We start from the raw sequence: 14,074 nt of genomic DNA, 5'->3' as shown, positions 1-14,074 counted from the left end.
TCAAGGAACCACATTGAACCATTGAAGATGAATTTTTTGGGGAGGGGACAGAAGCCCATTTTGAGACGTAAAGGTTGACATAACATGAGATCCAGTGATCTGGCGTTTATTTAGTTGCCCTTAGGGGCCTCCTTGGCCTCAACAGCGCACTCCTCACCCATGGCGGTCTGAATAATGACGTCTAGGGGATGACAGTTAGACAAAACGTCGTCCATGAGAGGAAAGTAATATGGGATCCGAGATCCACCTGTGGGAATACTTACTGACGTCCTTCTCCTCCTCCTTGAACATCTTGACGATACGCTCGCCAAGTTCACCCTCGGGCAGCTTAACATCATCCTTGGTGTCACCGTCGTCCTTCATCAGGGAGAGGAACTCATCATCGGTGATGTCGAGCTAGAGAAAACAGAAAAAAAGTGACATTTAGCCATTGACAGATCAAAAAAGAAGAATAGATACCGTGCAAAGGTGCGATGGGGTGAAGGGCATTGAGACATACCAGCTGGTACTCCTTGCGGGCAACGAAGGGAACGTCCATGTTGTGGGTGGAGGGAGACAGATCCTCAAGCTTCTTGCCGGTGAAGATATCGGTGGCGACAAGGTGGACCTTGGCGTGACCGTGCTTGCCAGTCTTGGAGGTGGACATATCGATGATCTTGCAGGGGCGGTTCTTGATCACGACGTAACCGTTCTTGCGCAGAGCAGAGCACTGCATGGGGTAGGTGGTGGACGCGCCGGCGTCCGCCGACTCGAAGGTAACGTCAAGGTTCTATAGCATAACATGTCAACGGGAGTGTTCCAAGCAGGCCTTTCAAAAAAGGGTGCCGGGTAAATGGTGTCTTCCTCTTCGAGAGGGGTTGCATGTTGCACCCGAAAAGAGGGGAGGCTCAAGATGCGGGGCTGGAAGCCATCGCAACCGGGCGATTGGGGAAGGAGGGAGTGTGGGAGTGAACAGGACACAAGATCCAGAACCGGCGTACCTCGTCAGCCATGGTGAAGGGAGTTGGGGGTTTTAATGGAGAAGGGAGGGAAAAAAAGAGAAAGCAGGGTGGTGAAGGAATAGAAAAGAGAGGAGTTTTCTCGACAGAAAAAGGCTTTGTGGTGGGGGGGCTTGGTCGCTACGTCCTGATCGGGTTTAGTGCCGCCCGGGCGGTTTGGGTGCTTGGGCGCGTTGCCAACGTTGCCAACGTGTAGATTGCGAGACGGCGAGACGGCGAGACGTATCCACATTCCCCGGTTTCTGTTGGCTCTTTCGCCATCTTTGCGCCAGAGGATAGTCGGCTCATGCGCTGCCTCCTTCTCGATCTATCATGTGGCGCGACCGCATCTCCGGCCAGTCGACTCCCTCCGGAGTGAATCGCGCCCCGTCTCTTCCCCGACGATCCTCCTCTCAGCTTTCCCGGGGTCCCTACAACAATAATCGCCCCGGAGTGCCTTCCAAATCCTCGTCAACATCTCTGTCGTTGACTCCAAGTGATTCATCCACGTCTCTTCCTGGCACGGCTCGTGCATCCAATGGATTGGGATTAAGGCAGGCCAGCGGCCAGCGGCAACGCCCGGCCGTCGTCCCGGATCCACTGGAGGTCCTGAAAGGAATCATTGGAAAGGAGAAGTTGGACAAAGAGAGCTCACAATTATCCACGGGGCCGGAGTCAAGGCCAACAGAGCTGGTTGAGGCAATCAGTTTCGACGGACTCAGCTTGCAAGAGTTTGTCGCCAAAGAGGACGACCGACTACCTCGAAAGACCACAAGCAATGGAGTCAATGCCCAAACGATCCGACAATTCGAGCAAGAACGCGATAAATTTCAAGATCTTCATACTGCGATTGCCGGCTGTGATGATGTATCGAAGTCCGTCGAGCTTTACCTGAATGACTTCCAGACCGAACTGGGTGTCGTGTCGGCGGAGATCGAGACGTTGCAAACTCGATCCACCCAACTGACCGCGATGTTAGAGAATAGACGGAATGTGGAACGATTATTGGGGCCAGCGGTCGAGGAAATCAGCATTTCCCCGAAAGCCGTGCGTACCATCATTGAGGGTCCCATGGATGACAACTGGGTACGCGCCTTAAACGAAATTGATGCGCGAACCACTAGCATTGAAACCAAGGCATCCTCCTCGAACGGGTTCAAAGCAATCGAGGATGTGCGGCCCCTCTTGATCAATGTAAAAAAAAGGTAAGAAAGAATACACTGGCGCTAGGAGTAAGAACCTAGTACTAAGAACGTCGGATTGACTGGGGAATAGGCAATCGAACGGATCCGTGATTACCTCGTGTCTCAAATCCGAGCAATGCGCTCGCCCAACATCAATTCGCAGATTATTCAACAGCAACGACTGGTCAAATTTAAGGACCTGTATAGTTACCTCTCAAAGATCCACCCCACTCTCGCTGGCGAGATTTCCCAGGCCTATATCAACACTATGCGCTGGTACTACACCTCCAACTTTACCCGCTACCTACAAGCTCTTGAAAAGATCAAGGTATACCCAAGTGACCGAAACGAAGTTCTTGGAGGCGATCCCTCTGCGCACCGAACTGGAAATATTCTCCCTGGCGGCCGAGCCGGCTCTGCTGCTCATGATCCGTTCTCTCTGGGCCGGCGGATTGATATTCTCCGAAATGGACTTCAACCAGCACTGTCATCTTACTTGGCGGAAGAGGATCACTCGTACCATGGTATTGAAGTGCCATTCCGGAATTTCAATGTCGCTTTGGTGGACAACGTGTCTGCTGAGTACTCGTTCCTCACCGAATTCTTTTCTCCGTTGACCTTCCACCAAATCTCACGGATGGCCGCCACCGTATTCGAGCCAGTATTTGCCCTTGGTCAAACCTTGACAAAGAAGCTTATCGACCATACGACAGATTCTTTAGGTGTTCTAATGTGTGTTCGGCTGAATCAACACTCCGCCTTTGAACTGCAGCGGCGAAAGGTCCCCGTCGCAGATTCATATGTCAATGGGATCAACATGCATCTGTGGCCCCGCTTCCAGGTTATCATGGACCTCCACGGAGAGTCTCTCAAACGTGTTGGCTCAAACACTGGTCGCAGTGCGGTCTCTGCCCTCTCCATTGCGGGTGGAGACGACTTGAAGCAATCATCGGCGCCCCATTTCCTCACACAGCGATTTGGACAGCTCTTACATGGCATTTTGGTGCTCAGCAGTGATGCTGGGGATGATGAGCCCGTCTCCAACAGTTTGGCACGGCTGAGGGCTGAATTCGACACTCTCCTGGCGAAGCTGAGTCGCAATGGAACGGACGCCAAACGTAGAGAACGATTTCTGTTTAACAATTATTCATTGATCTTAACCATCATTAGTGTATGTCTCTTCCCCAGACTTGTGCACCGCATTCCACTGAATTTCTACTAGGATACCCAAGGAAAATTAGCAGTCGAGCAGAGACAGGTATGGTAACTCCCTTTTTTCCAGCATATCGCCCATATAAAACTAACTCGCAGTAAAGCATTTGGATGAGATGCTGAAGAATTGCAGCAAGCGTTAAGTGATCGCATAGCGTCTGGCAAATGTACAATTTTATCAACGTATTTGAGCATTAGGATAGCCTGAATATAAGCATTTAGAACGCAAAGAAATATATAATGTGCATATGGTTTCTGCAAGTCTGCACACTACTGCACTTCTCGTATAGGCGCGCGCGGACTTACCTGCGTCGGGATGGCTGGTTTCCATCGGGCGGGCTTGCTAAGAGTTTCAAGCCGAGTCGCGAGCCGGGGTTGTAGGCGGAGCCCGCGATCGGCGGTAATCCCGTCCGCGGGGTCGCTACTTATCGCGCCGATTGCCAGTGACTCGCTGCTCTTCCTTCACTTCCCTTGTGCTCAGGATGACAGTGCATAGAATTGCTCGAAGAACACCGGCTCTTCGCCGCTGCTTTTCGAGTTCACGAGCCTGCCGCGCAGACTTTACCCATGCAGTGAGTTTGAACATCCCCGCGGCATGCGGTATGGCTCCGCTGCTGGAGCTTGCCGCGAAATCACCGAGAGCTCTCAACTAAACCGAAACCAGGTCATTGGTGCTGGTGTCGTTGGCCTATCGGTCGCGAGACAACTAGCAGCACGAGAGGGCACTTCAACCATTCTTCTCGAGCGACATGATGCTCCTGGCACCGAGACAAGTAGCCGCAACTCGGAGGTGAGTTGTTGAGACCCTGTGCAGCACCAGGAGCTCTAGATCTACGATATCGAAAGATCAAACGTCTCTGGGATGATCTCAATTGACGATTGAACACTTCAGGTCATCCATGCAGGGCTTTACTACCCGACCGACTCGCTTAAAACAAGACTCTGCATTCGTGGCCGCAATATGCTCTACGACCTGTGCTCCAAGCACGCCATCCCACACCGAAACACCAAAAAATGGATCGTCGCACAGACTCCCGCGCAGTGGGAAGCCAGTCTGCAGGTCCACGCCCACGCCCAAGCCCTAGGTGACGCACCGACTCGGCTCATCGGCACTGCAGAAGCGGCCCGTCGCGAGCCCGCCGTCAAAGCCGATGCCGGTATCGTCGAGAGCGAGACCACCGGCATCGTAGACAGCCACTCACTTATGACCTACCTCCAGGGCGACTTTGAAGACCGCGGCGGCGACATCGCTTTTAAGACGAGAGTCACAGGCGTGGAGCCCGTGCCAGGCGGCGGATACAGGATCACCGCCATCTCGGACGAGGATGGATCCGAGACGTCCATAACGGTCGAGAACTTGATAAACAGCGCCGGGCACGGCGCCTGCGCAATAAACAATCTGATTCTACCACCAGAGCGACACCGCTTCCCGCATTACGCCAAGGGCACATACTTCTCGTACGGCGCATCCAGCCCGCGGACGTCGGTGCTCGTTTACCCGGCGACGTTGCCGGGCCATGGAGGCCTGGGCACGCATCTCACCCTTGACATGGGCGGGCGCATCCGCTTCGGCCCAGATGTGGAGTGGGTGGATGACCCGAACGATCTCCAGCCGAGCAGCGCCCGCCTGGAGCAGGCCATCCCGGAGATCCTGTCTTATATGCCAGGCGTGGACCCGTCTGCTATCACACTTGACTACTGCGGTATCCGGCCGAAGCTTGGCCGTGGGGGTGCGGTAAATATCGGCAAGGGATTCCAGGATTTCGTGATCCAGGAAGAAGAGGGATTTCCCGGGTTTGTGAATCTGTTGGGCATTGAAAGTCCTGGCCTGACGAGTTGCTTGGCTATTGGGGAGATGGTGGATGGAATACTCTATCGGTAAAATGTAGTGCTTGTACAGAAACCTTCGAACTTTGGCTATTCAATGTCATGAATGAGTCGAGTGACATGATCGGTCTCAGAGTACCCCTCAGACCTCGATGTAGATGTGAATGACACTTAACTAGAGAGCTGTATGAGATGAGGCAGGCGATTTTGTGAAGCAAATGATATTATATATCATCATTACGACCGTGTTCATTAGTTGAAAAAGCTACCGGATTCCAATACCCGATAGAAGTTTAGGGCTAAAAAGGTTACGGTGTACTGTACACTGAGAAGGAAAATTGACAAGGCTAGTCTATTCCCGTCCCCATCCACCCCCAATCGGGCGTAAAATGCGTGTTGAACTTCACTCCACGTCCATAAGCACGTCACTCATGATATGCAACACATACGAGAACTTCTTGACACTCCACTTCCCCGAATCTTTGAGCAGATTGGCATAATCTAGAAGAACCCGACGCGCGGATTGATACCCGCCTTGGAAAGGTACCCCGCGTAGGTATATGGATGCCCCGTTTCGGATAAAGTTCACAGCTGGGTCATCTGTTGGTGAAAATGACTGGCTTCCGCGCGGCTCCATAAAGCTCGTGAAGCCCTCCGTGCCCACCTGTTGCCAGTCGATATCGTCCATTAATTCGATGGATCCGACGCTGGACGTTATGCTTGCAGAATTAGGAACCATAAATGTATACAACCCAAGGACTAGGGCTGCAGAGAAGAGGGAGAAGACAGAGTGGAAGGTAGGGCCGTCAGAGGCTTTGCGATTTGTCATGGCCTTGTATATATGGGCTGCATGTAGACAAGCTCGTCTTGCGGCCGGTGTCTGTGACCACTCGGCAATATCATCTAGCGCCTTTCTAGCCGGGACCGGCCCGGCTCGACCAGCGGCAAAGTCGAAGATTTGGATGTCGGCGGTGAGCATCATGCACATGTGATGCCACATGACCACAGCATTGGGATTGAGCCGGTCCATAGTTTCACCATAGCTGCCTGCAATCTGAGATTGGAGAGCAGGAAGACACCTGGCACGTCCATCCATGGCGTAGGTATGGCAAGGTGCAAAGGGATAGCTTGCGCGGTTTGAAAGAAGGCGGTGATAGGCTTCCGACTGGCGGAGCTGAACCATTGCAAGAACAGCTTGGATACAAAACTCGTCCATAGGCCCCTCGAGGGCGGGAATATTAATGTTTTCTGACGGCGCCAGCACCGTTGGCATCAATATGCGTTTGCCGCTGCGGATAAGCTGAGTCCAGCGCATCGAGGAGTGGGCTCGGAAAAGAGCTTCATTGCAGGGCACGATCATCTGGATCGAGTCGGGGACCACGATTGGGCTTGTTGAAAGAAGAGAGGAATACCATGAGTCTAGAAGAAGCAGTCCAATGATGATCCTTTTGCACCTTGTTAATTGTGAACAATTCAGGAGAAAAGTACTTGGGAGTTCACCTTTTGGTGGATTCGACTTTGCTCCATGCCTTCCACCTCATGTCAATATCAGGCACTGCTTCGAAAAGACTCATATCAAGAATTTGACCTTCAGTCGCTGCAAAGAGTCCATGCCGTTGAGTTATCTAGAAAGAATGATCTTAGCACTGAAAGATAAGCTGATCCAAAAAGATAATGATGATACTTACTGACATAAGATTGACATAGAGCATTTGGCATTGCTCTAGATGTCCCTTTTCCTGCTAAAAGATTAGCCTTGGGAATTCAGAAAATAGACAAGATGTAGCATATACCCCTGTGAGAACAGCCAAGTTCAGAAACAAAAAGGCTGTTGCAAAAATAGACATGGTGTTTGCTGGGGACTCAACCCCCATCGTACATTTGGCGAGGTCTGAGGTAACTTTTTCTAACATATGCTACAGAACAAGGGCGACGTCAGTTTCATTTTGAAGTTTGATCGAGGACAAGTTGCCTACCGTGAAGTTTCTCGAGACAAAATTTGCTGTTCCTTTAGTCCCCAGCAACATCATGCCAATGAGGCACATCACATAGAGAAGTGGTAGACGCGTCTTTTTGGCAGCAAAAGTCGGGAGATGTACAAATGGTACCAAGGGATGAAATGTGCGGAAGTAGAGATCTAGCGCCATATCTAGGACTTCCGCAGGAGGAAAGCTGGGGAAAGGGTTGGAAGTCGAACTGGTAGCGGAAGGAGAAACAGCGTTGTTTTTTGGCGACTGCATTTGTTGATAGGTGAACGTAGCTTGACCAAATGCCGCCTGTAATCGCCGACGACACTCATCATCTACTCCGCATCTTGACCCTTGAAGCAAATTGGATTCGACCGGAGAATCTAATGATTTTAAGGAGAAAATATTGTCCACGTCAGTGTAGACAATGTCCCGCCATAGGCTGTTCATGAGCCGACCTGTGGTATTGGGGGGAGCTAGCCAACACCGTTGGACCTTGATAAAGCGTTCAATGGGGATATTATCACCGCCCGATCGGCCACCATCGATTGACTGCCGATTCTGCTGGTCTGGTGTGACTACTGCATTGTCACCCATGATTGGAAAATGAGCATCTCGCATGATATCTAGAGAGCCGTGATTGGATCCTGTATCCGTGCGAGGTTCAAGCCATAGCTGCAACATTTCATTTGGAACGGGCTCAAAAGCAATGCTGTTGCGCTCGCCGTTTTGGTCTGGGGTCATCTCGTTCCATCCGAAAAAAGGCTGTTGTTCGTCGATAATCATCGAGCCGACATCCGGTTCGGTGCGGCCATGATGGGCGGAGATGTCTGCCAAAAAGTCCAACGATGACGGTGCAATACCCGTTGCCGAGAGGGTCATGTCGCGGGTTGTTGGATGGCTAGGAAGTTGATGCGTCTCTGTGCCGACGACTGGTAGCAGCGGTGTCCCATGTTCTAGACCGGGGAGCATCGGTGATGCGCCCGTCATCGCCGAAGCGTGTCGATCTTGAGACAGTCCCACTGTTGAATCTTTTCGGTTCGCCGCTGTTGTACCGGCGGTTTGGTTGTGTCCCTTCGCGTGTCGACTTAGGACATCACTGCAGTCACATTAGATTCCCGGCCGCGAATGGGATTTGCAGGCGCACGCCGGCCCCTCTAAAGATTCCCGAGAGATTGAATCTTACCTGCGAGAAAAGCGTTTGTGGCAGACATTGCATTCGTACGGGCGCTCCTTCGTATCTATCCAGCATGTCAAATTAGCGACATCCCTGTCTTTTAATGGTGTGGAGAAGACTAACGGGACCGTTCATGCCGTTTAAAATGCTCGGTCTTTTTGAACTTGCGGTCACAGATGGTACATTTTCGGAGGACCATGACGGAGCTCGCGGGCCAGGCAACACAGAGCTCGGTCCAAGATCATCTCGAAAGAGCAAGAGTCAGGAAAAAAAACACCAACAATTGATCTCAGTCCAAGGGAACGGCGGAGAGGGGAAGCCGGGTTAGTCAGCCCCGGGGTTAAGCCGATCGGCCTCGTGTCGGGAGCAGCCACTACTTCAAGTTCACTTCTCGCGCTTGAAGACTCGAAGGGTCTCGACCTGCTTCTCACTCGTCACTTACCATTCAGGGGGTACGCTCTACTCCGTACTCCGGAGCCAGGGGGTATCCTTTGCGACAGGCATTCGGAGCACTGCTCTCCAAAGGTCAGTTCTACCGAGGATATGCCGTCTCCGCTACCTAATCAAGTTGGCACCGAAATCTCTCCCTGGTCATCTACGACTTGCACGATTGGCCTACCACACTTGCTGGTCGCACTGGTCTCTTTAGCGCAAGCCACTGAAAATTCCCCGTGGGGAGGGGGAAACAGCTCCGAGCCCTAAGCGGCCAGGTGTTCCACCGCAGATCCATTGAGTCATGGATATCAGGGGATCAAATGGCTTGATGTCTACTTCATATGAGTCTCGGATGGGGAGAAAGACGAGAATCAGATATAATGCTTCATTATTCGAACTCTTGAAAGAATGAATGGTGCTTTCTCTCCCGTTTCTCGCGGAGCGTTCTGGATCCCCGCATCGCTGATTCAGCGGGCCCGCCGAGCCTCCCATTGGTCGTATCTGTTCAATGCCGGCAGTTGACCATCGTTCCAGATACCGATTGCCTTGACGTCAGGTTGTATGCGATAGGTAAGGTGTCCGGACTGATTGGTAGTCAAGCATATGATGGTGTTGGATGCCAAAAAGCGAATGCAGAGCAAGATCAAGAACTTGAAAGGGCCGAGACAAGAGAAAACATATGATGTAATGCTGATCGGCCTTAAGCTTCCTGCCGGTGATCGGAGTCTATTGGCGAACCAATTCTGCCAGTCTTTGATCGTCATAGAAGACGTCTAGCCGTTGCTTGCGAGCTTCTTTGTCCGCTTTGACCTGTTTGAGAATTTCGTGGATATTGGGATATGAGGAGAATTTATCCTGGAAGCATTGTTAGTAGTGGACATAACATTTCTCACGAGCACCACTGGCTACTTACGGGGAGCGCATCCCACACCTTCGGATCGGTGCCCTGGTTTTTGAACGTTCCACAGCCGACACGGGCATATTCTGTGAACAGGAACATCCTACTACTTTCGACCATGATAGTCATCTGATCTACAATTGTCATAAGCATTACGTCCCGCGAGCCTTCAATGGGGGACGGGTGGTATGCCCAAACTTACTTTCCAGAATCTTGCGAGGCTCATTCACCTGGTTTCGCATTTCATCTACATAGGCGTCACTGAAATTCCCATGCGGCGTGTGACTGATCTCCACACTCCCTCCACCCGGCAGGAAATCGTCGGACCGCCCGAGGCCATTGCCGTACAGTGAAGCCAGGAACTCTGTAGCGGAGTTGCGGTGGAAATATGGGAGCCGGAAGGTATTGGATGCAACATCCCACCGGGGGCCGAACCACAAGAAATCGGCCAGGGGAGTAACAGGATCCCGCGATGGGGCTGTCAGAACGCAGTTGACGGATGGATCCGTGTGATCAATCGCAGTGGCGTTTTGGGAAGAGAATTTGGTCAAGTCATACTGAAATGCGTATCTTAGCAACTGTGCCATTGGAATTTGGTCATAGATCTCACCTTGTAAGGAACGACATTGCCATGCCAGGCAACCAGGTCGAACGGACTATGGTCTTGTGCAATGGCATTGAACTGTCCATTCGCCTTATTCACAATGGTCCACTCTTCATGAAGATTCTCATCGATATAGGCGACTGGATGGAGGAAGTCACGGGGATTCGCAAGCCCGTGTCCCCCCAAAGGACCCAAATCCGGTAGTTCCCAGCGCGACCCCCAGATTTCGGTGATGTAGCCACGAGCAACATCGTGGCCGGGACCTAGGGAGATAGCGAATCGGATACCGCGAGGAACAACACAGATTTCTCCGGGCTGAAGAAACAGCTTGCCAAGCTCGGTTTGAATGTCCAAATTACCCAGCTGGGCAACAATGAGGAAATCACCGTCAGTATTGCAGAACGCCCGATGATTCATGTCTGCATTGATCATATACACATAGAGGGCAACGCCTTCCCGCAAATTAGGATCACCGCTGCCACCAAGCGTATGTAGTCCATCAACGAAGTCAATCTTTTCGTCCGCCTTGGGCAGTGGAAATGGTGCCCACTCGCCCTGCTCAGCTAACGTTGCGACTTTGGGGTTAAGAGTCAAGAAGCAATTCTCGATATCGGATTTGTGGGAAATGTTCGCTGTGTATCCATCTGCATAAGAGCAACGTTAGCATGGATAACACTCCCAGGCAGAAGACATGTATGACTTACTATGAGCAGCGGCAGGACGCACTCGGTACATATACGTGCTGAAGTTGGCATGGCGAGGGGCTGTAAAAGCCGAATACGTAAGACCCTCCGTGTACAACCCAAAACGAGGCTCTTGGGGGTTATTTTGGCCCGCTGGCAAAGTACCGGGGATAACTTCAGATTGATGACGGTTTCCAAAGCCGGCTTGGTATTCGTATGGATCGTTGTCTCGCGTGGGCTTGCGAGACATGGTATCCGTATAATGGAAGACCTTTTGTAGGTCCTTCACTGGCTCTCTTTTCTGAACTGGTGGAAGAGGCATCTTGTGGGCAATACGTTTGTTCGAATAGAAAGGTATTTGCGAAAATTCAGAATAGACTGTGAACGGGTTCCATAAGGTAGGTGCAATTGAAAAGGCTGCCACTCGGTTTCCAAGACGTATAATAAAGGACTTGTTTTATGTTTCTCCACAAAGAGTTCTCCTTTGGTCATAATTTTAGATGGAGCTCCTCAATTGTACGTGGCAAGTTACCCTACCCTGTCTGCCTCCCACATCCTACAAAGACCCACATTCATATCACACCCTATTGGGACCTCGGGTTTGGACCTGGGCTGATTAAAAATGGTTCCTCCATGGGTCCATGAATGCTTGTTGCGGGGCTGTGGATGTGGAGAATCCAAACATTGCGAATAGCTTGCACCCCAAGAACATGAAAAGAGTTTTTGGGTTATGATGCTTCGTGGGGCATACATACCCCTGGATGGGAGGAATATACGAAAATCAAAGCCAGGAATCTGTGATTTGGGACGGAATGCAATTTTCGCTGTTGTTTCAAATGACTCTATATTTATGTACACTGTTGTACGTAACATAACGGCACAAACTCAAAGCGCTAAACAACTTTAATGAACAACTCTAGTCAACTGCCAGGACATCCTCCACCATTCTCGTCGACGCGCCCAAGTAGTTTACCGGATCGCAAAGATTACTTAAGTGCTGGTTGCTCATCTTTGAAGTTACCTCCTCTTTCTCTAACAAGCACTCAAGTAAAGATCTCTCCTTCTCAATGCTTTCCCGACAGGCGTCGTAGACAATATCATGGGCTCTTTGGCGGCCTACATGGGGTGCCATGCCCATCATCACGGCCTCTGCAACAATGAGACCTTTGGTAGAGTGTAGGTTCTCCAGCATCTGCTTGCTATTGACTGAAAGGCCGGACAACGCGAAATGAGTTTGAGACAGCGCCCCCACGGCAATTACAAAGCTTTCAGGCACGGCCACCCATTCCAGATGCCAGGGACCCGAAGCACGCTCAAAGTCTGCAACCATACCGTCGAGGACCAACCCCGCGTTCGAGCGTAAGATCTTGGATGCAGCCAGGATAACCTCGCTGGAGATTGGATTGCGTTTCTGAGGCATAGTAGAAGATGCACCTCGGTGTGGCACGAATGGTTCCGCCACCTCACTCAGCTCGTTTGATGACATTATGATAATGTCAAGCGCCAGCTTACCCATTGAGCCTCCCATCAGAGCCAGGAAATTGGTTATCTCTGCCACACCATCACGAGCAACATGCCATGTGATCGATGGATCATTCAGGCCAAGTTCCTTGGCCAGGGCCTTGCGTACGCGTAGTCCATCATCACCCGAGCCCAAGGATGCAAGAGAGCCAGCTGCACCGCCAAACTGCACAAGAAGTGTCCGATCTCGCAGCTGATTGAGTCGTTCCAAATGCCGTTGGAATCCAGATAGCCAGACTGCACATTTATAGCCAAATGTGACGGGCAGAGCGTGTTGAAGGTGGGTGCGTCCGGCCATAGGAGTATCTTTGTATCTCTCTGAGAGTTGGCGCAGCGTTTGGATTACATCCTTGAGAAGTCTCTCGACAATATCAAGCCCTTCCTTGATCTGTAGCATGCTTGCCAAGTCCATGATGTCTTGTGTGGTTGCACCCCAATGGACATATTTACCCGCCTGTTCGCCACAGATTGCAGAGAGCTGGCGAACAAGAGGCAGAATTGGGTACCCGACGATTTCGGTTTCTTGTCGAAGTCGTTCAAAATCGAGATTTGATTCTTGTACCCTCTGAGTTACCATTGCTCCAATCTCAGATGGAATAACATTACACTGAGACTGGGCTCGTGCCAAAGCCGCTTCTGCGTCCACGCAGCGGTTGATGTATGCCTCATCGTCAAATACCTATAAGTTGGGACCTGATTCAGCAATGAAATTCTTAAAGAAATTCCGAATTAGGAGTTTCCCTCAAGGAAAAGCAACTTACCTTGCGGATTTCTTCTGTGCCAAACAATGTGCGGAAAATACTGGAATCAATGGCACTGACAGAGCCAATTGATCTCCGCCCACAGTTGATGGTGGTAGAAACGAGAGGGCGGGTAGCACCCAGCGAACAGGGACGTGCAAGACGCAAAAGCATGGACATATTGCATATATTGTTTTATTGCAATCAAGAGCGCACCTACAACTAGACCATTCGCGTCTGGATTGTTTTAATTGAGACCGTTCAGCCGAGACGTCTCGCTCAGGTTGGCCACCGCCTTAGAATGGGGCAATCGCTCCACAGCCAAGATGAACTTCAGACCCCACATATTCCATATTCCTACAATCATAATATGTGGGGCTATATGAAGCCAGATACGGTGAGTGCAAGCGATTACAAAAATTCGGGCCGTCTAAATTCGATCCTCCAAACGGCTTCCTGATTTTGATGCTATCCAGATACCTTCTTGGGTCAGTTTTCGGAGCACTCAGTTTCTACCTGCCTGATTTCCTGCTGTATAAAGGTTCCAGATAGATCTGCGACACACGGTCCTTGCTACAGATCTTCCTCTATTCCTCCTGTTATCAAGTTGTTATTATCTTTGCTTCTCAAGGGTCGACAAAAAAGATTGATGCGTAAGAGCATCATAGTTTAATAAAAGAGGAATAATACATGTGATCTTCTAACAGCCTGGATCTGTTGTAAGCTCCTCAAATCTCGTATCATTCATCATGTCTATATCTTTTCGAGACTAGCTACCCATAGCAGTGTTTCTATCCTTTCGAAACTCCTAAGCCACTATTCAGTAGATTATTTCTTGACCACCACTTC

At 50.8% G+C, this 14,074-nt stretch overlaps 5 protein-coding genes across 5 annotated transcripts; 1 reads left to right on the top strand and 4 right to left on the bottom strand.

Annotated features, from left to right (window-relative positions):
• Positions 1 to 110: 110 nt before the first annotated feature.
• Positions 111 to 992, bottom strand: N7462_007049 (Eukaryotic translation initiation factor eIF-5A; the record flags this gene model as incomplete). Its single annotated transcript, XM_057078767.1, has 4 exons — positions 111 to 181; positions 264 to 396; positions 500 to 769; positions 981 to 992. 4 exons carry the CDS (start codon positions 990 to 992, stop codon positions 111 to 113), a joined length of 486 nt encoding a protein of 161 aa, XP_056931437.1.
• Positions 993 to 1,310: 318 nt separating this feature from the next.
• Positions 1,311 to 5,255, top strand: N7462_007048 (uncharacterized protein; the record flags this gene model as incomplete). Its single annotated transcript, XM_057078766.1, has 5 exons — positions 1,311 to 2,171; positions 2,253 to 3,332; positions 3,384 to 3,419; positions 3,870 to 4,163; positions 4,266 to 5,255. The coding sequence occupies 5 exons, from the start codon at positions 1,311 to 1,313 to the stop codon at positions 5,253 to 5,255; spliced, it is 3,261 nt and encodes a 1,086-aa protein (XP_056931436.1).
• A 348-nt stretch (positions 5,256 to 5,603) lies between these two features.
• Positions 5,604 to 8,543, bottom strand: N7462_007047 (uncharacterized protein; the record flags this gene model as incomplete). Its single annotated transcript, XM_057078765.1, has 7 exons — positions 5,604 to 6,645; positions 6,701 to 6,825; positions 6,889 to 6,939; positions 6,994 to 7,116; positions 7,177 to 8,266; positions 8,354 to 8,408; positions 8,468 to 8,543. The coding sequence occupies 7 exons, from the start codon at positions 8,541 to 8,543 to the stop codon at positions 5,604 to 5,606; spliced, it is 2,562 nt and encodes an 853-aa protein (XP_056931435.1).
• Positions 8,544 to 9,505: 962 nt separating this feature from the next.
• Positions 9,506 to 11,286, bottom strand: N7462_007046 (uncharacterized protein; the record flags this gene model as incomplete). The annotated part of the gene is made up of 5 exons (XM_057078764.1): positions 9,506 to 9,634; positions 9,693 to 9,811; positions 9,880 to 10,234; positions 10,288 to 10,925; positions 10,986 to 11,286. The coding sequence occupies 5 exons, from the start codon at positions 11,284 to 11,286 to the stop codon at positions 9,506 to 9,508; spliced, it is 1,542 nt and encodes a 513-aa protein (XP_056931434.1).
• A 594-nt stretch (positions 11,287 to 11,880) lies between these two features.
• N7462_007045 (class-II fumarase/aspartase family protein) lies at positions 11,881 to 13,405 on the bottom strand (the record flags this gene model as incomplete). Its single annotated transcript, XM_057078763.1, has 2 exons — positions 11,881 to 13,164; positions 13,247 to 13,405. 2 exons carry the CDS (start codon positions 13,403 to 13,405, stop codon positions 11,881 to 11,883), a joined length of 1,443 nt encoding a protein of 480 aa, XP_056931433.1.
• Positions 13,406 to 14,074: the final 669 nt, after the last annotated feature.

Source organism: Penicillium macrosclerotiorum, assembly GCF_028827735.1.
Source record: "Penicillium macrosclerotiorum strain IBT 26536 chromosome Unknown utg000007l_segment0_segment0, whole genome shotgun sequence".
In the NCBI taxonomy this organism is placed as follows: domain Eukaryota; kingdom Fungi; phylum Ascomycota; class Eurotiomycetes; order Eurotiales; family Aspergillaceae; genus Penicillium; species Penicillium macrosclerotiorum.
Note: the sequence above shows the minus strand (reverse complement) of the source record. Positions and strands in the feature narration are given on the sequence as shown.